Genomic DNA, 23,386 nt, shown 5'->3' with positions numbered 1-23,386 from the left:
TGCCATTTAGTTGGCTTTGGAAAAGGCACCTTTTTCATACTGATGCCTTTAAAAGCTGCTTGATTTGAGGTTATTTCTGCTATCAACGAGTTTGGGGGCTTTTTGCAATGCTAGCTTAGGACCATGCTATCTGTACATCCCTGATACATATTGAGTGGTGCTTCAAGTGTTGATGAGCACATTGATTTAATCTCCAATTCTTATCCTTCATTTTTTAAAATAGTTTGTGTCCTCTAAAAGAAAAACCTCAGTTTGAAACTGTATTTTTCATATTTTCTCAGTCCTGCATAATATTAGTAATATTAGGATAATAAGGGGGAGATTATGCAAAAGAAGCTCAGCAACTTGAAATCCCAGTGTTGTGAGGGTTTGCTTGATTTGTTTTGAAAGCCAGTCCAATCAAATTAAAAGCAGACAAAACTAAATTTGGTTCAAAGTTGGCTCACCTCAGGTTTCAGCAGGAGCTGTGAAAGCCAAGTTTAAATTGGGACAGGAAGGGAGGGAATGTGGTCAATAGCCTTAAAGTTGAGCATTTTAAATAGGAAATCTGTTTATGCCTCCAATAGCACTTGCTGTTCTGATTTGTTTAGAAAAGCTAAAACAATTCAGAACAGTGGAGTTGCTTGAGGCTTTTCTGGCTGGGATTGAACTAAACTTTGTCAGAAATTTAAGCTCATCTCCAGGCTTTGATTCATCCAGTTAAGTGGTGTAAGTGATTTCAATTTTTACTCAAGGCACGGTCTTGGCATTACTTTCTTCAATTTCCAATATTGAGCAGAGCATCAATATTTCCTAGTCTTAAGAATACATTGTATAACTTATTCCGTGTGCTTTTCTAAGAGTATGTCTGATTTTATCATAAATATGAAAATACTGTTTTAAGGCAGTATTAATGAGTGTAATAAGGGATCACAAAAAATTTTGGAGGGAAATATATTGATATTGCCCTCTGGTGAAATGTGACAGGGTTAGCATGGCTTATTTTTGATAGGGGAAACAAGAAAATGTCCTTACTCAGAGAGGTGAAAACTAAGGAGAATTTAATTGCTAGATTTTGTCTGAGATAAGCACCCTCTCCCTCACAAAACCTGCACAGAATTTTCTATAGGCAAGGCCTTTGCATTATTTATTTTATTTCTTTTCATTCTTTAGCTTAACCTCCTTCTCCTTCCCTCATTCTTACACCTCTTCTCTCCTGCCCCCACACCAAAATGCCAAGGTTTTCAACAGGGCAGTTCTCACAGTGATCTGCTGAACCACTGAAACACTAGTGACTTAAAGCATCATCTTTGCTGGTTCAGTAATACTCCTAGCTGGATAGTTCACTGATTTATGTAATACATCATATTTCTATATGTGCAATTTATATAATTTGTGCAATACATTGTATTTATGTAATTCAGGTAAATAGTGGGGACAGGAATTCTATTCAAATTACTGTATTAGAAATTTACAGGCTGCTGATGTGGAAGAAAATAACCACATCCTTTACTCAAATAGCAAAATTCTAAATCTGCAGCAAACAAATTTGGCAGAAAGAATACATGCATATGCAGTTGGAATTAATACAGCCTTAATTTAGTTCATACCAAGCTGTTACTCATACATTTACTACATGTGATGTTCTCAATCCAAGTCAGATCTTGCATCTTTGGGGTCACTTTGCAAATTAATGGTTAGAATATTTTAGATATCTTTAACACAGTTAAATCTCAAGGCTCGTCACCTCTTTCTGATCTGACAGCTGTAATGTGAAGATGTGCTATGTGTAAGGAGTCATAGCCCAGAATTTGCAGCCCAGATGGGGAGCATTCAGAAGATTTGTGATGATAGTTCATGGTTTGCCAGAGTGGTGAGTTTTATATAATTCTCAGAGAAACACGTGGGACACATAAACATGTAACCTTTGCTCTGTCCCTAAAAAGTGCCAGCAGCAGTTTGGACAGTTTTGTGGGAACACTGCAGCCATCCTCCAGCCCTATTGAATGGTGTAGAGAACAACTGGAATATGTTGGCAGAGCTGGAATTGTAATGTGATGCAGAAGATCATGCATATGTTATGAGGAAGATGTGATTTCATAAATCTGTCAGCTGTGAAGGGGAGGTGATGGTGGTTTGTAGGCTTAATGAGACGTTAGTGAACAGTTATTGTTAGTGGCATAAGAGTGAAGAAACTGTGGAATCTGTCAGGTATTTCATTCCACAAGGGAAGAACTCAGTACATATTGACAGCATTTAGATTTGTAGTCCCTGAGTACCAGGAGACTCTAGCACCAGGGTTTTCTTTGGATTTGCCCTAGATCATGAAACACGTTAGTCAGGGAAGGAGTTAAAACTATGTAAGGGTCAAGGCTTTTCTAAAGAATAGCCAAATTCCTTATATTCCCTCTCCCCACCACAACCACCAGCTCTGCTCTCTTTCCTGGTTTTACCAGCAACAAAGAGTATGACACTCACATTTGGAGAGCAAAGAAGGTGATCTTAAAGAAGCTTAAAGGAAAGGGTTACTCCAGTCTTGAATTCAAGGGAAGGGAACATGGAGCTGACAAGCATTCCTCCCACTAATATTCCTCTTCTGTCAAATACCTATATTATTTTCTTTGTCATCTGGATTCTCTGCATCTGGATAAGGATCTTCTCTCTTTTCCTTTCTTCTCTCCACCTGCACTAAATTTTGCTGCTACTGAGCAGCATCCTTTTATTCCCATCCTTTTTCACTACACCTTCAGTCCCCTTTTTTTGTTAGCTCTTTTCTTCATTCTTTAGTTTTCCTGGCCATGCAATCATGCATTCATGTGTACAGCTTTTCTTTTCAAAAGTAGTTTGATTCTTAAGAATTCTGTTAACATTTCTTCAAAACAAAGGCATACAAATGCCAATTGTAGCATTTTTCTTACCATTTTTCCATTTTCTGCCAGTCATGTTAGATAAACTGATATTGTTGGAGCGCAGTTTAAATTCAATGCTTAGCCTGTCTCTTCCATCCTCTCTCCTCAAGTGAAAACTAATCAGCTAGAAATTAATTTGGATATATAATTTTTTCAGATATCCTGTCTTTTAAGCACAAAATATGTGCCTGGGCTAACATTTGGTCTTGAAATCTTGTTTTCCCTTTGCTTTTTTGACTGTACGGTGAATACTATACTCTAAATCCAAGGGAAAGTGTTGAAACAGAGAACGTTTCCACAGTCTGAGCCATGGTTTGAACAGTCACCTTCATATTTCAGGAAAAGAATAGCAACATTTAGAAAAGTTAGTTTGGGGAGAGTAAAGAAAAATTTAGCTGTATCTCAGATTTACACATGCATTTAATTACAGATGCTCAGGTTAAGAGCATCAATGTTACCAGTTTCCTCTCCTGCTCCTTGGCTCAGTCCCCACAAATGTGCCAAACTTTGGGGCAATACAAAACAGTCCATATATTTTGCTTTGTATATTTTGCTTCTGATCTGTTGGAGAAGTACCCTTTTACATACAAGACCATTATCTGTTTACATATCACTGTGGAAATTTGACTTCGTGGAGACAATGAGGAGGCATTTTCATTTTGAGGGTTGGCCGCTGCTAAGCTGCTAAGTTTCTGGTGTAGAAACATTCTTAGTTCTAAATAAGAACAATTTCCAGAGTTTCTCTTTGTGTAATAGACTTAATGATTCTTTATTCTTTCTGGTCAGGCAATTAACACAGACAGATTCCAGTTTAGATGTGCTGGTCTGCTCCTCTGGAAGAGGTAAGGGCTCATCTTGGCAGCACAGTTTCTGCAAAGGGAAATAGGGTCTCACTCATTTTCTAGAATTCTTTGAATGTGTTTGGGCAGTAGTAAAGCAAAGACAGCAAAGAATTTTCTTCCTGTTTCAGAGGCCTTTCACACGTTTTATTTGGGGTGTCAACTAAGTACTGAAACAGTCACAGGGAGACTGACAGAGTATTCTCATTATAATAATGTGTTGTCTGTTTATCTGTTTTAACAATGGATTTATGAGAAAGTTTTATGTCCTTATATATCTGTCAGTAGGCAAAGGAACTATTTTGGCTACACAAATCAAGAAAAGGCTGAGGAGCTTGGAAAGGGACCAAGCTAGGGGAATCAGCTGGAAGATTTCTGCATTTTTGTCATTGGAAAGCCTATATTTTTGGCACAGTTACAGAAAATAAGGACTTCTCTTTTATTGCCTTTGAGACATGTATTGGTATACTTGCACTTCGTTTTTTTTATTTTTTTCAAAGTACCAGATTTTCTCTTTCTAGTGTTCAAAAGCAGTTCAAATACCTGTGATACCATTTTTAAGCTCTTCTCTCAGTAACTCCGTTTGCTTTTTACAGCTCTTCACAGCTTTGCTTTGCTTTGCTTTGGGCGGATCTCAGGTTTGTTTATCTATGCTGATCATCAGTTGAAGAATTTTAACTTTGGCATGTGTGGCCAATGGCATTTCAGCTACTCCCTCACAACAGTGTTTCCACTTCTGCTTGTTCAGCATCTCACTTGTTGCACATCTTCCTCAGTTAATACAGTTCTGAGGCCTGGTCAGGTGCATATTTCTTCAGTCTCTGTTCTTCTTTATATGTTGCATTAAACCTCCTTCCATCCCAATGTTACCCAGTTACCTACCAAAGCTTTTTTGGAATTAAAATTTTGCCTTCAATGCATATTAGCAGTTGCCTTCTTACCTGTGCTCTTGAGTAACATGCAAGCTAGAGCCGAAAGAAAGAATCAGTAAATACATTAGAGATGCCTCTGAAAATGCCAGTAGTTTAAAATTCAATACATATGTATCCATAGATTGAGAGAGAAAGTCTGGAGACTTCCTTTCATGCCAGTACTAGAGATTGTAGAGATGGTATTTGTAGATACTATTTTGGGAAAGGAGATCAAAAGAACGTTGAAATAAAATATTAAATGGAATCAGGAGGCATCTGGGAAAAATTCTGCCACCTCCAGCCTCAATGGCTGTTGCATATTCTTTAGAGATTGAGAAAAAATCTGGTGGCTGATGAATGGTTTCATTTTTTTTAAATTATGAAACCTTGATTGATTGCAATGTTGGTTGTCTTCTTATGACCCAATTTACCTTTCATCTTTTCTAATTCAGATCTTAGTCAGAATTGCATAATTTACTAAGTACTCCAAATAGAGATTCAAAATAAATTTTTAGGTGGGCTAGCTATGTCTTAAAAAGAGATGGGAAAGAGAAATGCACTTCATCAGGAACAGGGCAAGAGGACAGCCTTAAGCTGTGCCAGGGGAGGTCCAGGTTGGACATCAGGAAGAACTTCTTCACAGAAAAGTTGATCAGGAATTGGGATGGGCTGCCCAGGAAGGTGTAGAGTGACCATCCCTGGAGATGTTCAGTGAACAACTGGATGTGGCACTTAGAGCTGTGGTCTGGTTGACAAGGTGGTGACTGGTCAAGGATTGGACTTGATCTTAGGGGTCTTTTCTGACTTTAGTGATTCCATGATTCTAGGATCTGTGTATCAATAAGTCTATGTTTAGACAAGTTTATTAACTTGTCCTCCCTAAGTCTGCATGAGATTCTTCATATGCTGCTTTAAGTCACCTCTGACCCATCAGTTCTTTCTCCTTCTGCAATCTCCTGCTTCTTAATGCCCTTTTGTTTGAAAGGAAGTCACCTGGAGCAGTGGATCATAACCTGGTTTTTAGCTGAACATTGATTGAGAAAATTACCACCTTCATTCATTTGGGGCATTTGGGTTTTTTTAGTCACAGAAGAAAACTTTGCAGAGGACCTAACTAAATTCAAAACAATAAAAAAATCATATTTATGTTCTTAGAGGGAAGTCTGTACCTACCTGTCAACTCTGAGTTTGCCAAATCATTGTCATCATTGGACACTCAGTACTGGAGATAAAGGATAAACCCTAAGAGATGCAGCATGTTGGTAGGAGCATTGATGACAGATATACTGTCCAAATTTGTGAGAGGTGGATACATTGATGTCAGGGTCAGAGGACTTCTCTGGAAAGTAGGAGGAACTGGAAATGGAGAAGCAGCAGCAGGGGGTAGGAGAAGTGTCCTCCTTAAGATGTGCATATGTGGTTTCAGTGGTGATGCAGTGAGGGGGATGGGGACACCTGACAGTTCTGTGGTGCTGTAGGGGATGTGTGGTTAGGTAGTGAGCTACTGTTTGCCACAAGTTCAAGCATACTGAAATGCAGTGAATATGGTCTGTGTTCACAGAAGTCATTGTCCTAAGGCTAAATACCTTTGTTTATTCACACCAGAACTTCAGCTACCATCACTGTTTTGTCAAGGTGACCATACTAAACCAGAACTAACTAAATGTTCAGCATCAACTACTGCAAAGTCTTGTAGTTTCTAAACAGACTGTTGAGGTTTTCCTCACAGCATGATCTCATGCCTGCACTGGGAAACCTTCTTTGGTGAAAAGAGTTGGAATATGGAAATACAGCTCCAAGATGATCAGTTAAAACCATCATGCTGTACAACACTGCATTCCTCAACCTTTCAGCATGTTTGGCATCCACATTACACTAAAGGTGGTGGCCAAATAAAAAAAAAAAGGCAATTTATTATTTTTCTCTTTCATTTAGGCAGAGACCTTAGGTAGTAACTGTTGTGGAAACCAGTACTTTTTTTGCATTTGAGAACCCACAATGGACACCATTAATGGCACCTTTGAACAATGATTTGCTGCTCTGCAGTTTTTTCCATGGTATTCACCTTTACTATACTATTATATTTTTACTATTATATTCTATTATTACTTTTATTCAGTTATAATTAATATTATAACTGAATAAGTTACTTTTAAGCAGGGGAAGATTGAGCAAGAAAACAAAAACATTGCATGCACCTTGAGATGCCAGTTTTTTTAATATGATCTACAGCTTGAAGCCCCTTTCATGTGTTCCTCAGAAACCACACTGCTGTGAATGGTAATGCTCATCTTCCAGCTGGAGCAGGCCACATGTCCTGAAGTGTCTGTGGAGGAGTTTTGGACAGTATAATCCTTCCTCATCAAACAACCAGGCACATGTCTTCTCTGGCCAAAATGCAGGCTCTTGTGTCTCCTACTAGATATGCTTTTGGTATTGTGAAGGAAATGTGTAATAGCTTGCTGTTGTCCTCTAACCAAAGTGTGCCAAACATATGGTGGGGGAATATTTTTGGACCCATAAGACACATGGTAGTGGAGTCACTGTGGAAGAAGAAGGGAGGTAACTGCACAGAAGGGGTGATTGGTCCTTCCTGGTTCACTCCTTGCTCCCCTGTCGGGGAAGAGAGAGGAGGGCTTCAAGGCTGGTGCCGTCTGATGTCTTCAACTAGGCTTGTAGAGGAGTCACCCCTTTGATGTGCTTTGCCTGCAATTCAGCAACCATACTTGTATTAGTATGGCTTCACTGAAACCTTTGCTTTTAGACAGCTTTAGAGATGCCTGATGTTGCTCTGGTCTGAAGGCCCACATTAATTTTTATCATAAGTAATGCTTTAAAAGAATGATTGAGACATTTTGTGTTGTGGACCTATAGCAAAATAGTTGATGCCATTTTGGCAGCATTTTGTGCACCAATTTAGGGGAATCTGTCGTCTTCTTGCTATTGCTCTGGGACTTGAAACTGTAAAGAATATCACAGCTAGTGATCTACAATAAAATTCAGGTTGGTCTTTCCTTCTTTAGAGAAATTATTTATAAATGTCCTTGTTGCCAAGCACTTCATAACTATATAAGTGGGAGAACCTCTTAGTGATATACCTTAATAGCAGACTTAATGATGTTTGAACTTAAGTCTGTTTGCTGAGACTTGATTAGCTGTTCAGCTGAGAAAGTGAATGGGGGAAAATGCACTCCAAACACATGAGTTGTGCACTGGGGCACACCAGGAGACAAGCAGCCAGCTAAGGCCCCCAAAGCACTGTCTTCTCACTGTTAAATTGCCGTTACTTCTCTCATGAGTTACATCTCTTGTGGGTTTCTTTCACCTTTTAGTTTATGTCTGTGCTGGATATCTTTTGTTGTTTTAAAGTCTACGTTTGTGTGATTACCATCAGAAAAGTGTTTATGTGTGTGTATATGTTCATCTTTTTTTTTTCCAGGTTTTTGTAATGTGTTTTCATGACTGAGCATCAAACACATGAGCTATTTTTAGACAGCGATGAGCCCTTAGATAATCCTGTTTAGGATTTGGTTTTGCTTTGATTTTGGTTTCAGACTGTCTTCTTAAACACTTCTTAAACACTGAAATGGGACTGCTTGGAAGGCTGCTAACCACTACACTCTGTTGATGAAGGGTAGTCCCTATATTAAACTTCCTAATGTCCTGAAGCAAAGTTTTTTAGGACAAGAGTATCTTCTTATAATCAAAGTGTGGAATTCAGTGCTGTATATTACAGTACTGGATTTTATTTGCAGAAGAGCCCCTTTTTAATGAGAGTGAATTCCTAGTGCTAAGAGGCAAAAATCATGTTTTAGTGTTTTTACTACTTGGCATGTCCTCAGACAATTTGTTTGTTGTGCTGGATCATCACGGGGTCTGTTAGATCATCTAGCTGAAAAAAAGGGAGTTTGTAGTCCTGGAACATCTCCAGAAGTTGTTTGTTCCACAGCCAAGTCCCTCCTATGCTCTAACTCTGAGGTCATCTCCATAAGTCATGTTTATTATGTTTCATTTATTTCCCTGTTAAACACTTGGAATCTAAAATTTTGAAATCTAAAAATATATGAAATATATGACATAAAGTGCATTAAAAAATAACAGTGTAAATATGTCTCTAAGGTTGGTCACTTGGCCTTCAGCCTTAGGTTGAAGGTTACTCATTCGGTACTTCAACAGAAACACACTGATTATCATTGCTTCTAAGATATAGATAACGTATTGAACAATGGACAAAGTTTTTTATAACGGATATATATTTGTTTGTGGATAAAAAGATCAACATGCTTTGCTTTTCATGTTTTCACATCTGATTTTTCAGGAACAGTACATACCTTACAACATGCTCTGTCTATTAACATCAGACCTGCACAGTATATACCTTTGTTTCTGTTCACAATGTCCCAAGTTCTTCCCTCACCAGCTTTAATCAAATTTTTTTTGAAAAGTCTATTTGAGGGAAGGGTGTATCCGTTTTTCTGTTGTTCAAAATCATTCAAAACCTAATCTGCTGCTTAAAAGGTGCACTGAGAAATGGTGTGGCACTTTAGAATTTTATATACTGATCTGTGAGCAGGAGTTTTTCAGGAAACAGGAGCTTTACTGCTTCTTTTGAGAGAGATTTTTATGCCCCATAAATCAGGAAGGAGCGTTTCAAAGGGCTAGTTCCTATCTTTATGTAATTACATATTCAGTGCAATCTTCTGAAATGTGTATCATCTGTATCACAAAGGAAAAGAGACTGCTGCTGACAGGTCTTATAAGCATGAAAAGTTGGAGGAAGGGGCTTTCAAAGTTTATATTGTTCTTTTATGGTGGTTATGAGTTCTCACACAACTTTGTGAAATCTTTGTGAAAGTAACAAAAATGTGAAACAAACTGGTATACCTGCAGAACAATGGCTGAAATTTCATAATGTCCATTGTACCTTCATTGCAGCATTCTACAGTGATCCTTCTAAAGTTTCAGTCAGATGTTTCTCTTAGTTTAATTTAGACATATGTGTTATCTTGTTTACTTTATATAAATATGTGCAGATTTGGAATAGTCTCTGTCTTGTATTTTGATGAAAGGTTTGGTCATTTGGAGAAAAAAAATTCTGAAGTTAGCAATCTTTATAGGTCTTAGATCCCAAGGCAGTTTCAGGTACATTCATCAGACTGTCACAGAAATTCAGCCAGTAAAGGTGACTACTCTGACCACATTTGGATGGTGGGGAGTCCATGAAAAAGCTGATGGATTAATTGTAACACTAACTTTAAATGGAGAGGTAACTTCATACCAAGAGACAGAAAATTTTTGTGTGTATACATACAAACCAAAAACATACCATTTACCTTAGGCTTTTAACTACATAATTTTACATGGAGAGGGAAACTTTTATGTGCTGCTTATATGCTTGCTTTTCATTTTCGTTTTAAGGGAAATTCAGGCTTACCTGGGTCTGTTGATAGGCAAATGCTAATTTTCATATGTATTGGCATCAGTGCACATAAGGCATTTTATTCATATTGTACTAGCTTGCAGCTGTGGTAGAATTTAGAGGGGGAGGAATTTAAAAGACAAAAACATAATGCAAAGAATAATGCATTGTCACAATCCCTGTAGTGAATAGATACATAGTACTTTACAATTGAAGCATTTTTCTTCTTTCATCCTTGTGAAGCATCACTGAAGTTGGGGTTCTTTTCTTGAGATGTGAAGCTATTAATTGCTTGTCCATATGGATTTTCTCATTGCCTAAGGTCATTGGATGGCTTATTGACCAAACCGAACACCACTGTATTGAAAGAACTATTCCTTTTAAGTGAAGAAAGGCATTAAAATATACTAGCATTAACTTCTTAAGAAAAAAAGTGGATTCATTAATACCACTAAAAATTATGAATCATCAGCAGAGTTGTTAAACTGCATGCAAAAACTGTCACTTGCTGGTGACCAGCAGGTTTGACTGGTCACCAGCTCTGCACCTTTATTTTCCAAGTTATTAACACATCACTGAGAATACACTAATTTTGGCTTGCTGCCATGCAATGCAGTTGCTCAGCTGTATTTCCTGCTAGTAACCTTTGCTTCCATTTCACAGTGATATCTGGGCACTGATTATTATATCTCTAGATGAACTCACCTTGAATCCATTTACAGTCTGTGAAGAGAAATAGGCATTTCAAGGGACAGATTGACCAGATAATAATCTAATATTTTTTGTAATTAGATTTTAAACATCTGTGTTAGAATGATTTTAGTTGTGGCATTGCACCCCACATTTGACTTACTGTATTATAAGTTTCAGTCCTTTTTGCTGCAGTTGCTTAAAATTGTTACTGATGATAGAGTTTTGCATAATGTGCACAGTTTTAACTCTTAGTGGATATAACATCATGTCTTTACTATCATGATTATAGCAGATTTTCTTTGTGGTCCATAGCAGAGGTTTCTCTACTTATCATTGATATGTTAACCCCAAAATACTCAAGTGAACAAATTCCAAGCATAAACTTGGAATATGTAATAAAAATATTTCAATCTGGAGTCAGGATTTTCATGTGCCAGGTAAATAAAAAAAATCAAATTAAAAAAAAACACCACAGTCTACATTTGGAATAAAGCTGCAAAAAAATTTTACATTACTTTCATATTGTATATGGATAATATAGCATCAGTTTGTTTAGTTTATAAGTACTCCAAATACTTTCAGAGTGTTTCTCAGTATAAAGAATGACTTTGTAAGTTACCATCATGATGATTTCAATAACGAACAATTAGAACGATCATCTGGTAAGATTTAGTTCTTAAAATCTGATAGTATAATAAAAGAAAAAAAAAATCCCTAAATAGTTACATAGTGTTTGTATTTTTATGTCTGTTGATATTTTGAATTTTTAAAGTGCAGTCTATCCATTCAGTATTTTCTAAAAAGGCACAGAAAAGAATCTGAATGGTTTAGGTCGGAAGGGACCTTAAAGACCATCTAGTTCCAACCCCCATGCCTGGGGCAGGGACACCTTCTCCTGCACCAGGTTGCTCATGGCCCCATACCCATTCACCAAATTCATGGCAACAACATGCCATAAATTGTACATTGTATACTAACACTAATTCAGGCTCCCATAGGCAATTGATATTACTAAGAAATACAGAATTTGGCAGTACTAGAATTATATTGCCACAGCACCAGTTTTTTGTTAATCTTTGGCTGCGTGCTCTGTGCAGTTAACAGAAGACAGCCATTGGCTCATGCTACAAATCACATAAAATTTTAGAGATAGCATATGGAAAGTATCCAAGTTCAATTGGAAAATTTAGGCACTTGACTCAGTGACATCTTTGTTCTGTTTTCTACTTAACTTCTTGCAGGGCATACAGAGAAATAATCTGACGGTTCAGAGAGCTGTAAATAGCAGAGAAGGTAACTGGGGCTGGGGAAGCAGTATGGTAAAGGCATGAAGGGAGCCTGAGGAGATTCACAGATTAGCGGGAGGCTATTGTTTGCTGACACAATAGAAGGAACAGGTTCCAAAAGGTGTGTGGACCTCTGCCATCTTCTGCCTCCTTTCCCTCCACTGGATGGGACTTCCACGGCAGAAACAGCAGCTCTCCATGACAAAGAGGAAGCATAATGAAAGGGAGCTCTCCATGCTCCCTTAGTGCCCTCTCACTCCTTGCACAGTTGGGCTTCTCTCTGAGCTGGACCAGGCTGGATATTGGTGGTGTTTGCTCCAGTCATGCTCTTACCAGATCCAGACTCTACTGGCAGCTTGAAACTCTTGATTTTTTTTTTTTTTTTTTTCCCTGCCTCATTTACACATAGCTCACAGCATCTCAGGCCAGAATTATTCAATTAGGTGAAACCGTTCAGATTGGAATATATTAAATAGTTTCCTCTAGTCAAGGGAAAGCTCTCTTGTACTTCTCTGGAAAGCAGTAAAATGCCTTTGATTTCTGTAAGGCAAAACCAGTGGCCCTGACCCACAGTTCTGGATACAACACTGCCTGCAACAGCCCTTGGCAGTGCTCCTGCTGTAGTAGGAAGCAGCCCTTGTGCCCAGGATGGCAAGGCAAGCCATGGTGTTCTAAGTGTTTCACTTGGTCATTGCAGGCAACCACAGCAATCCCTGTCTGATAAATCCTGCTGCTCCTAGTCTCCTCTGATACCAGCCATCCAGTCTGGCCTTCTTCATCCCTCTTCTCTGTACCTCTGCGAAATTGTGTTCGTTTCTCTTGAAGAGAGGTGACCAATGTTGATCCTGTTCTCCACAGATTCCTATTATGTTAGTATTTTTCTCTTTGTGAGGAATACCTTATTTGATATGTTCTGGGCCTTCAATTTGGTGGGGCAGGGAGGGCATATCCTTGTTCAGTTTTGATTTGTTTTCATGGTCACTCTGACAGCTCATGGTCATTCTGAGATGAAATATTTCCAGATATTAAGCTTTCAAACAGGAGGACTCTGTGATGGTATACATAAATACAGTATGCAGCAAAAGACCAGTATCTGAGATGCACATACAACTCGTATTTAGGTATTTGCTATATTTTTCATAGTTTCTGCAGCCTCAATAAAATTATATAAAAATAATCACATAGAATATACTTCTGTTATGCCCTCTGTGCTTTTTCCAGATATAAAACTTGAATCTTTGTAAATGTACAGCTGTCCATTCCCAAACACACTATAAATTGTTGCATGGACCACAAGCATGTGAATGGTACTGAGGAGTTTTAACCTAGCTTAATGTAAGTCATTTACATGTTCAGACAGAGCATCCCTGTGTGCTTCTTCCAAGCTCTCCTCTTTGTATACAGTGTTACAATGGTCTGTATTTCTGATAGATGTTTTGCAGGGTTAGCCTTTTTAATAGCTGGTTTTCCCTGCATGAGCAAGCAGCACTCTACACTGTCTAAAGGTTAAGAACAGATTTGTCAATGAAAATTTATACTGGTTGATTTTATTTAAATCAAGTATTCTGAATTAGTGTCCATGTAAAAGAACTATGTAAAAGAATACAATAGTTATAATGTTTCTAATGATCCTTAAGTGGCAGATTATGATCATATCTTTATTAGTGGTAGTAATTGTGGTGACAGTGTTGCTGACAGGTTAAACCATTTCTTACGACAATAGCTTTTGTGCTGTTGCATCGGGATCAGAACTGCAGTTCCTGAAGATTTGCATACTGTGAAGAATAGGCTGCAAAGACATAGAAGCATAATCTTGTCATTGTGTTTAGTGATGTGGGTGGCAGATTGCTGTAGCTGATTCTGAGCAGGAAGAGTCTGCATATGGGTAGGTTTAAAGGCCTTTAAATGTTTTAGGATTGGTAGGCAAATTGGTTGACGATGTAAGTGTTGTTGTAAGTTGTTAAATATTCCAAGCAGCCATAAGCTTTCTAAAACCCTCTCAATGTTTTAAAACAGACAGTGCAGTGTGTGAACAGCTGCATTAGCTGAGATTGCTGGATTAGACCCCTTTTGCATTTCTACTGTTGCTAACCTCAGACACTGCTGTGATAGTTCTGCATAGCACTGCACTGCATCATTGGGACCTTAAGATTTAAAATTTTGAGGAGGGTGTGAGGCAGCAGGCTAGAATGGGTCTCCATAAAAAACAAACAAATAAACCAGAAAACCCCAAACCAACAAACAACTGAAACCAAGCCTGCAATTATGCAGATTGTACAGAAACATGGCACCATTGTTAAGTCTGAAACTTTAAACTCAGAGAAAATGTTGCCATAGTTAAGGAAATTTTCTCACATTATGCATTTTTATTGTAAAAACAAACCTTTTCTTTCCCAAAGTATGTAAGAAAATACAGATTCCTGAGTAACTCATTAAATGGCTTGTTCCAAAATGTCTGCAAGTTCTGTGGACTTTTCAACCTTTCCCCCTTCTCCTTTGTGCACCAATGCTTTTATCACCTTTCACCCCAAGTGAAATGATCCTGTGAGAAATATTTGCTCCAAAGAATCTAGCCCATGTTATACAAGCAGCCTGGCAGATGCTGAAAAAAACTTTTGGGCTTTAGTAAAAATAAGGTCAGTAAAATCATATGGGTTTGAATTTCTTTAACTCATTCTATCATAATAGCATTTGAGACTATCAGTGAATAAAGTAAAAAAGCAAACAGAAGAAAAAGAGAAAAAGGTAGACTTACTTTCCAAGAGATTATCACACTTTAAGATCGGTTTCCCCCCCCCCTCCCAGATGGAATAGTCATTTATATAAGTAATATATCTGCTTAGTCTTTATATTGACCATTTTCTCTATCTCGAGAAATAAATAAATTCATGTTATGAAAGCTGAAGTTTAATTGTGACACAAACTTGATTGTGGAAAGGACCACGTGGGTCAACAAGCCATGTCTCTTCAATTACAAGCAAATATGTGAGAGCTATTTAATCCAGGGATCATCTGCTTTGTACAAATATACCATAGAAATGCTTACTGGAAACTTAAGATCTATATCACAAAAGGCCAAGTGGAACATGACTCAACAGGTATTTGCTACAAGCAGATGTATAGTTTAAAAAAATAAATGCATGAGGAGAAAAAGAGAGTGTTGTTTATTCAGTAAGTTTTGATATTTTATCTGGATTTGCTAGTCATGCAGTCAAGCAAAAGCTGTATTTCTGTGATACATATTATTAAATCAGGTTGTAAGTTCATGAGGCTACCCACTTATTGGCAACATTATTTCCTGAAGTGAATTTTTAATGATTGCTCTTGTGTGTAATTGCATGTTGGGATCCTTAACGGGGTTAGGAAACAGTGACAGAATTCCTCAAGTCACACTAAGGTAGTTGTATGCAATGATCTTCTGTATTTGTAAGAATTTTCTGTTGAGGCATACCACTCACCATGCAGGCACTCAAAAGAAGTAGAGCATAACTTTTCAACTGTAGAGACTTCCTTTTTTGTTTGAAAATCAGCCATTTCCCACCTAAAACAATTTCTCTAGCAGAGAAGTTAAAACATCTGAGGAGAAACTAAAATGCATCTCTACATTTATATCAAGATAGAGGGGTAATACAAGTAAATCCCAGATGTGTTTGGGGTGAATGTAGAGATAATCTGGCTCAGCAGAATGTTGTCTAAAGACCAGGGGTGGAGGCAGGCATGCTGTGACTGCGAGTGTCCTGCTGAGAGGTGTGCCTTGGAGTTACAGGTGAGGTTAAGGCACATGACACATATGTTCAGCATCTCACAGGTTAGTTTGCTTTCCAGGTTTTTATTCCTGTCCAAATAGGGAGATCATGATAGTTGAACTGAGCATTCACTATTAAATGCAAAATTTTATATGACATACAAAACCTTTTATAAACTGCAGACAAATTATTTGGCTTTGCTGTTACAGCTGTGCAAGATATTGGTCAGCATGTTGCAGAGAATCCAGAGAATCCAGGACATGTATCCTGTATAGATTTTACTCCTTTTTTGAAAGTGGTAATTTCAGCTGTAATTCCAGCTGACTTCTTTATTTATTGATTAATGCACTTCTAAATTAGGGCAATATTAGCATGTTATTCCTGGCTTTATTTAAATCTATGTAATCCTGAGGATTCTCCTAAACAACTGATTAGAACCAATTTTCCTCTGCCTTAAAATGGGAATGTATTTCTTTGTTCAAGGGGAGGAGGGAAAGTTGGGGAAGTGCCCTTGGAGTGTCCAGCCAAGTGAAATTCTTCATAAACTGGGATACTGACAGGAAAATGCCTCCTGTTTTGCCAAAAATGTAACATATCCTATAACAGTCTTGCATATTCATCAAATGATGTGTCCCTTTTGCTTATTGCAAAAGCATCCATGTAATTTTGTTTAACAATGTTATTTCATTTAATATGTAAGAATATTTAAACCACAGGAGGTTACTTAGTCTTTTAAATGCTACTAGGACGTTGCTGGATTTATGTTAGTTTCAATCAGCAGCTTCTGCCTCTGGTACCAACAGATGGACGTGTGTGGAATGCTGCCATGTGAGTCTCTCTTCATAGATAAGGAACTTCTAGTCAGAAAGGACAGGAATAAACACCAGAATTATTTTACTAATCAGGGTCTAAAGGGAAACCCTGAGCTGATGGGGATGGCCATAGCAGAAGTTCCATATTCCCTCTGTTTTCTCGCGGGACATGGATGAGGAATAACTAGCTTGGATGAGGAATAACTAGCTTGGATGAAAGAGGATTGTCCTCTTTCTTTAGTGCAATCATACTGCAAATCTGCTTTTCACCTGATGCTTTTCCACACAGGCTTCCCAAGGAGCATCTGGCTCCTGCTTAGATCTAATCCTCCCCTTCACAAACGCTTTCTCAGGGCTAAAGGCTATCATTGTCATTTCTGTGGAGTGCTGCCTGCAGTTTTTTCTCTAGAAAACTCTTCCTTCTCTTCAGACTATTATCTTTAGCCCACAGCCTTTTACCACATCACATCACCTGCTTTCTCCCATTTGCTGCTTTCTCCCTTTTGCTCCCTTGTGCTGCACAGAGACAGAGTGTGTTGTGGTTTGTGGGCATGGGAGAAGTTGGTTTGTGAGGTGAGTTACATGGTGGTAGCTGCCAAGTAAAGGAGTAGGGCTTGGGAATAGGAACAGCAAACTGTGTCAAGGAGCCAAGGAACTACTCAGAGCATTGCCAGGCCCCTCAGCACTGCCTGACCCTCTTCTGCATCAGTGAATTTGTCCTTAATCCATGGACATGAAGGCGATTCGGGATCAGGTCCCTGGTCGCTGTGGAAATGCATACCTCATCTTTTCTGGCATCTCTCCCATCCCATTTCTTAAAACAGATGAGCCCCTCTCAAAAAATTTTAATGACTTTTTTGACATTAGTGGTTTAAACAAAAGGATGGAAGTTAGATTTTTTTTTTTTAATTTTCTTTTTTTTTTTAGCATGACATCCATTTCTCTGCAAAGTATGTGCTGGTTTTTTTTCTAAACCCTTAGTCAGTATTTTTAATACAGTTAGAGTCATAATATTTTTGGTTCCTGGTTCATGTATCTTATAAAACTCCAAATGTAGCCTTCCAGGGAGTGTGTATTTTTGTGTTAATATTTGACATCTGCAGAGAGAGAAACTTACCCATAATTTATTACTAAGGAAAAAGAATTCTTTTTCTTGAATACCTATGCAGTTACAATTTATTTTTCTTTTTTATTTTTCTCCCAAGTTTGATGATGAGGTGGAGTAAAATCTCACCTACTAGTGAGTTGCATATCCTGATTTGCAGCAATGGGCTACATGACAAAGAGAGGTCAGTGAGGAGAAGCAGAGGTCAGGTCACCAGAGTGTTACCCACCTAGTTCAGTGCCCATACTTGAGGACGGTGTCAGACTTCAGAGATCCTTGTGAAAGTTGGGGCAGGAAGCCTGGCAAGCAGGAAGAATCTCTTTATTGGTTGCTTAGATTCCTCCTAGGTTTTTGATTACTTCAGTCTTTCCATTTGTTCTTCTTTTAAAAAACAGAACCAAAGCCACAACAGAGGCTGTGTAAAGGGAAGATGGGCTGTAAATGGGCTGCAGGGTTTCGGTAGAGAAATTTTCTCCACCTTTACCTAGTGTTTCCAAGAAAAAGCTCTGCATCAGTCCTGCTCTGGATTGGAGGGGCAACAAGGTGTCTTCAGCTGCATCTGTAGGATCTCCCCATCAATTCTTATTGGGGTTTTGTCCCTCCTTACCCCAAACAGAACAGGCATGAGAAAAAGACCGACTTTGTGGCAGGGGTGGGCACCCAGTATGGCTTCAGCTGGGTTGTCAATCCTCTTCCATATAAGAATGCAAACATGGCCTCATGCAAGCAGCTTGGGCTCCCCAGCATTCAGCCTGAGGCTCACAAAAAGTACACCCTGAGGTGGAAACTCACAGAGGAAAGCAGGAAATAAAGGTGTCTCCAGTTTCCATCCAGGAGGGCTTACGCTGTATTGCCTGGTTTCACAGTGGGATAGTACCAAGTTTGAGCACAAAAGTAAAAGGCGAATCTCATTTTTCACACACACATACCCACTCAGTGTGTATTTATATTTATATATACGTGCATATATAAATATAGGTATGTGTACGTATGTTGCCTGATATGAAGGGGGAGAGGCAATGTGAAATACCTCATTTTTCAGGAGGATTAAGAACTGAAGGAGGATCCCACATTGGTTACTTCAAAAGAGAGGGGAAGACCAGGAATAGTCTTCTTTGCTTTGTCTGGGATTTTGTTTTTATTTCTGTGTACAATTTGTACTTGAAGTTGGTTTAGTGAAACAGCACTGCTGCAACCTTTTATAGTTCCAGATTTTTCTGTGTGCCGAGGAGACATATTCATACTATAGCTATGGTTTCCCTCTAGAAAAAAAACAGAGCTGTGTCCAAAGGGGGTGAAAATTTCTCTATTGTTTATTATTGCTTCTAAGATTTTGTAGTTCAATTATGTCGGGATAAGTGCTGTGTTTGGGAAAAGCAAAGGGAGGGTTGGGAATATAATTACAGCCAAAAGTTCTTTCTGGGCACAGGTTGCTTGCGCGTGTCATTCTTGAACTGTGTGATCTTTTCTCAAGAGGAAGAGACCCAAAAGGGTCATGGGGTTTTTCGAGGGGGAGAGGAAATGAGAAACACTTTCCCTCTTTTGGAGAAAGGTAAAAGCAGGATATACCAGGATCCTGTAAAATTCTGTTTATTGGCACTGAGCCGTTCCAAAGCTGGGAACAAGTCTGCACCAAAAATCCCAATGCAAGTATGTGAAAGAGGAAAACCTCTGAGGAGAGGAGGGGAAGAAACAAGGCAGATTTATCTCCTAGGACCAAATGACACTAGCAACATTTGCGACTTAGGTATCAAATTGAGATATTTACCTGGGTAATAAATATGGCTACACACATCTTGTGCATCATAAATTACAGGTTCTGACACTGAAAGACTATGAAAATTCAGGCCCAGTTAGTTATTTCTAACCAAGCCTGTTCAGTTTTGAGCTCTCACAGTACTGTGGCAGGGAGCAAATATGACTGCTCTTCAAAAAGCTATTCATCATATATCCTGTGTCTGACAGCCTCCAAAAACAGCAGATACCCTGAATTGTGCTTCCAAACCTATTCATATCTGAGGTGCTTTTTGCCTCTTCAGACTGGAAAATGTCAATAGGAAAAAAAGCAGTCTGTCCTAAAAAAATGCAGCTCAGTAACACTTAAAAAATGCGTATTTCGGCCTGGCAGATCCTGTCAATCCTGTAGTGTATTACCTCTCCCCCCAGCTCCCTCCACCTATATAAGATGGAAGATGAAAACAGCTTCCAGAGTCAAGATCAAGCAGTACCATAAAACTACATATCTGGCACTTGAATTCCATAGTCTCCTGAAAACTCCACACACCAAACCACAGGTGGAGCAGCACATCTTTCTCTTCTGGGTCCTGGCCTTTTTCACCTTCCTCTGATGTGTGCTCAAAGTAGACAGTACCAGTTTCTCTTCCTTGATTCAGCACTTCCCACCGGAGTGAGGGAGCCATTGAAAAAAAAACCCCAACTAAACTAAATCCTTCTGCTTGTAAAATCTAATTTCTTTTTGACACACACATCTCAAGACTTTTCAGATTAAAATGCTATTTTGTTTGATTGAAGATGGCAATCTCTTTGATTTTAGTCGGGACCAGGATTTTGCACACGTATATAGCTATCTAAACACCAATTTTTCAGTAAGCCATCTTTACAAGTTATGGGGGACTAATAATATTTGGAGATAAAAGCTGAAAAGTATTTTGGGACTCCAGAGTAATGGCCATCCTTTTTCTCGTGTTCTTGTGCCTCAATGTATCAAGCACCCTGTTCAAGCAATGCAGGTGGTTTCTATGCAGGTTTGGGAAGAGCCAGGTGCTGTACTGCTGCTTTTGCACTGAGGTGCCACTTTGCAAAGCATGGGGTCTGAAGCGGAAAAAGAATACCTATATGTTTGCCTGGCTTGAAGTTTCATTTTAGGATCTAAAATGGAGGTAAATGAAGGACCAGAGATATGGTTTCTTGTCGGCATTTGTTGTTGCAGTGATATTAGACATGTTATCGTGTTCAGATTACACATTATCATGAGCTGTTTGGACAGCTTCATTTTCTGGTTCAGCTGATAGAATTTGGAATATTCAGATGGAAAAAACGGCCCATGTGCTGCCGTGACAACTTGCTGCAAGGGACATTTTGTTTGTGAAGAAGTCGAGGCGGGCTGTTTGTGCATCTGCGGGCTCGGTGTGTCGGAGCACACGCGGGCAGACCCCGGCCGCTCCGCAGCCCGGTGCCAGGGGCTGCTCCGCAGGTCGGTCACGATGGCAGCCATCACCTGTGCCAGCCTGGCATTCCACACCCGGGACTGCCAACCCGTGCTCTGGTAGCCGCCACGCTCTTCCAGTAGCGCCGAGGAACGCGGGGAAAGATCGGGAAGAGCCCCGCCGGGTCCCGCAGCTCCGTTCCCGTGCGGCAGGCCGCGGGCGGGCGGGCTGGGGTCCGGAGGCCGCGGGGGCCGCCGAGGCGATGGCAGCTCCGCGTTTTGGCGGCAGCGGCGCGGCCGGGGCAGAGCGGGGCAGAGCGGGGCGGGCGGGGGCGGCGCGGGCGAGGGGCGCGGAGCCCGCCGAGCCGCCTGGCCCCGGCCCCGCAGGATCCAGGTAGATCCGTCCGGCTTTTACCTTTCTCCTTCGGCTTCCCTCCTGCGCGTAGGGCTGCTAGCGGGGCTGTTTCCTGGTCTCGCAGAAAGAGGCAGTGCTGAGTTAGGAAGACAAAAATAGACCTTTACAGAGAAATATAGGGATTGTGTGCGCGGTGGGGAGGGAGAGCGGAGAGCGGCACCCGGCTGGTTTCCAGGAGGAGCCCTTTTCTCCCTCTCGTTGCATGTTAGGCATTTTTGCACGGCTTTCTCCCCCCACCCCCTCCCCGCCGGGGCAGGGTTACCTCTGCCGCCTGCTCTCCGCATCTCTGGTGGGGAGCGAAGCAGCCAACTCCGCTGCGATCGGAAAGCGGCCAGAGACCATTTTATGTGAGCTTGCCGGGTGGGAAGCAGCGGAGAGAAACCGTCGCAGGGACACACACGGATATAAAGACTTGTCTTCTGCCTCTCCCCCCGCTCCCTCCCCCTTGTAAATACTAAATCTGTGAAGGCAGCGATTTGACATCCACCCTGAGCAGCGGCTATGGGGTGTTTGGGCAACAGCAAAACGGAGGATCAGCGTATCGATGAGAAAGCGCAGCGAGAAGCCAACAAAAAAATAGAGAAGCAGTTGCAGAAAGAGAGGCTGGCTTATAAAGCGACACACCGCTTGCTGCTGCTGGGTAAGGAGGAAGGGGCAGATGTGGGGGCCGGGGCGAGCAGGGCGAGGAGGGGCAGCAGCCCCAGCCCGCCGGGGCGGCGGGCGCAGCCGAGACGGGAGATGCGGCGTGCGCCTTAGCTATGGAAAATGTAGGCTGCTGGATTGAGCAATGAGCCAGGCGAGCACAGATCGAGCTCGGCGCCTGAGCCACATGGATGCACACATACAGAAATGCTGCCGAGGTGGGAGATGCTGTCGCGTCCAAAAACAGCAACAGAAAAAAAAGCCGCTCCGACCCCCCCAGCCTGAACCGTGTATCACAATGTTCTCCCTTCTTTCTCTTTTAGGGGCTGGTGAGTCAGGAAAAAGCACTATTGTGAAACAAATGAGAATCCTACATGTCAATGGATTTAATTCAGAGTAAGAATTATTGGCACTTTGTGACTTATTTTTCCTTAAATGTTGGAAATAGGTTAACACCCAATATGCTAGGAAATTTCTCCTCGCAACCCCTGTGTTTTGGTGGCTTGACACTGTGTTTTGAGGGAGGGAGGGGAGTGAGAATAAGGAAATTGCTGCTATTGTATGTTTGCATTTTCTCCTTCTGGCCCCTTTACTGTATTTTACACTGTTGCTACTGCAGCGCTTGACAGGCCCCTATGTAGCAACAACATGGCGACTACTTTTTACATAGAAGCAAATAACCAAATATTGCATCTGTCTGTAATACAAAAATACATGTCAAGTCATAATCAGGATGACACTGTGTGCTGTTTTTCCGGTGCTGGGGTTAGCGTAAAACTGAAACTAATCTTGCCTATTTGCTAGAAATCATCCTGTTTCTGAGGCTACATCATTTTCTCTCTGAAGAACTCTTTCCCAGAAATCCTTATTAATCCATAGCATAATTTTAGATATTTGTTGACCTTCAACTACATGTTGTTAATTTAGAGCATGTTTACAGCATGCTGTAGAAATGAAAGAATGACTTCCAGTTCCATCAGGGGAGGCTTTGCAGATGTGGCTATGATTGTCTGATTTAAAAAAATATATTAGGGATGAATGTGCATTGCTCTTCATTGTATGGATGCTCTTCATCCATACAAGAAAATGGATAAGGGGAAAATGTATTTGCCTTGCTTTTTTTCTGTTAGTATGTTTTAATGATTGAAGAGCAGATAAACAAGCGATCAGTGAAAAAAATTAAATACAAGTGACTGAACTGTTTTGGAATCAAAAATCAAAGTGTCAATATTTCTGTTTTAATGCAGAGAAAAGAAACAGAAAATACTGGATATTCGGAAAAATGTTAAAGATGCGATTGTGGTAAGAATACACTTTATATTGTTCTTAAATGCTTGGTTGTACTGGAAATTATAAGGATTATGCTCTCCAAGATTGTGATGAGAGAAATCCCATTTTGCTGATCAGATTGGATTATCTTCTATTGATCCTGTATCCTAGATTTATCCAGATTAATGTATTTGT

General features: G+C 40.0%; 1 protein-coding gene across 2 annotated transcripts in view; it reads left to right on the top strand.

The window, feature by feature from the left end:
- GNAL (G protein subunit alpha L) overlaps positions 1-23,386 on the top strand; it is a 180,716-nt gene that overhangs the window by 45,249 nt on the left and 112,081 nt on the right. Inside the window, exons 1-3 of one of the 2 annotated variants that reach the window (XM_085052518.1) lie at positions 21,222-21,920; positions 22,246-22,318; positions 23,170-23,224. In XM_085052518.1, the coding sequence (XP_084908644.1) occupies positions 21,782-21,920; positions 22,246-22,318; positions 23,170-23,224 (267 nt within the window). In that variant the 5' untranslated portion in view covers positions 21,222-21,781. Of the gene's footprint in view, positions 1-21,221; positions 21,921-22,245; positions 22,319-23,169; positions 23,225-23,386 lie in introns of those variants that run through there. The other variant, XM_085052517.1, reaches the window with a different exon arrangement.

Source organism: Lichenostomus cassidix, chromosome 2 (assembly GCF_008360975.1).
Source record: "Lichenostomus cassidix isolate B80296 chromosome 2, HeHo_3.0, whole genome shotgun sequence".
In the NCBI taxonomy this organism is placed as follows: Eukaryota; Metazoa; Chordata; class Aves; order Passeriformes; family Meliphagidae; genus Lichenostomus; species Lichenostomus cassidix.
The sequence above is the reverse complement of the archived record's forward strand: the minus strand, read 5'-3'. Positions and strand labels throughout refer to the sequence as shown.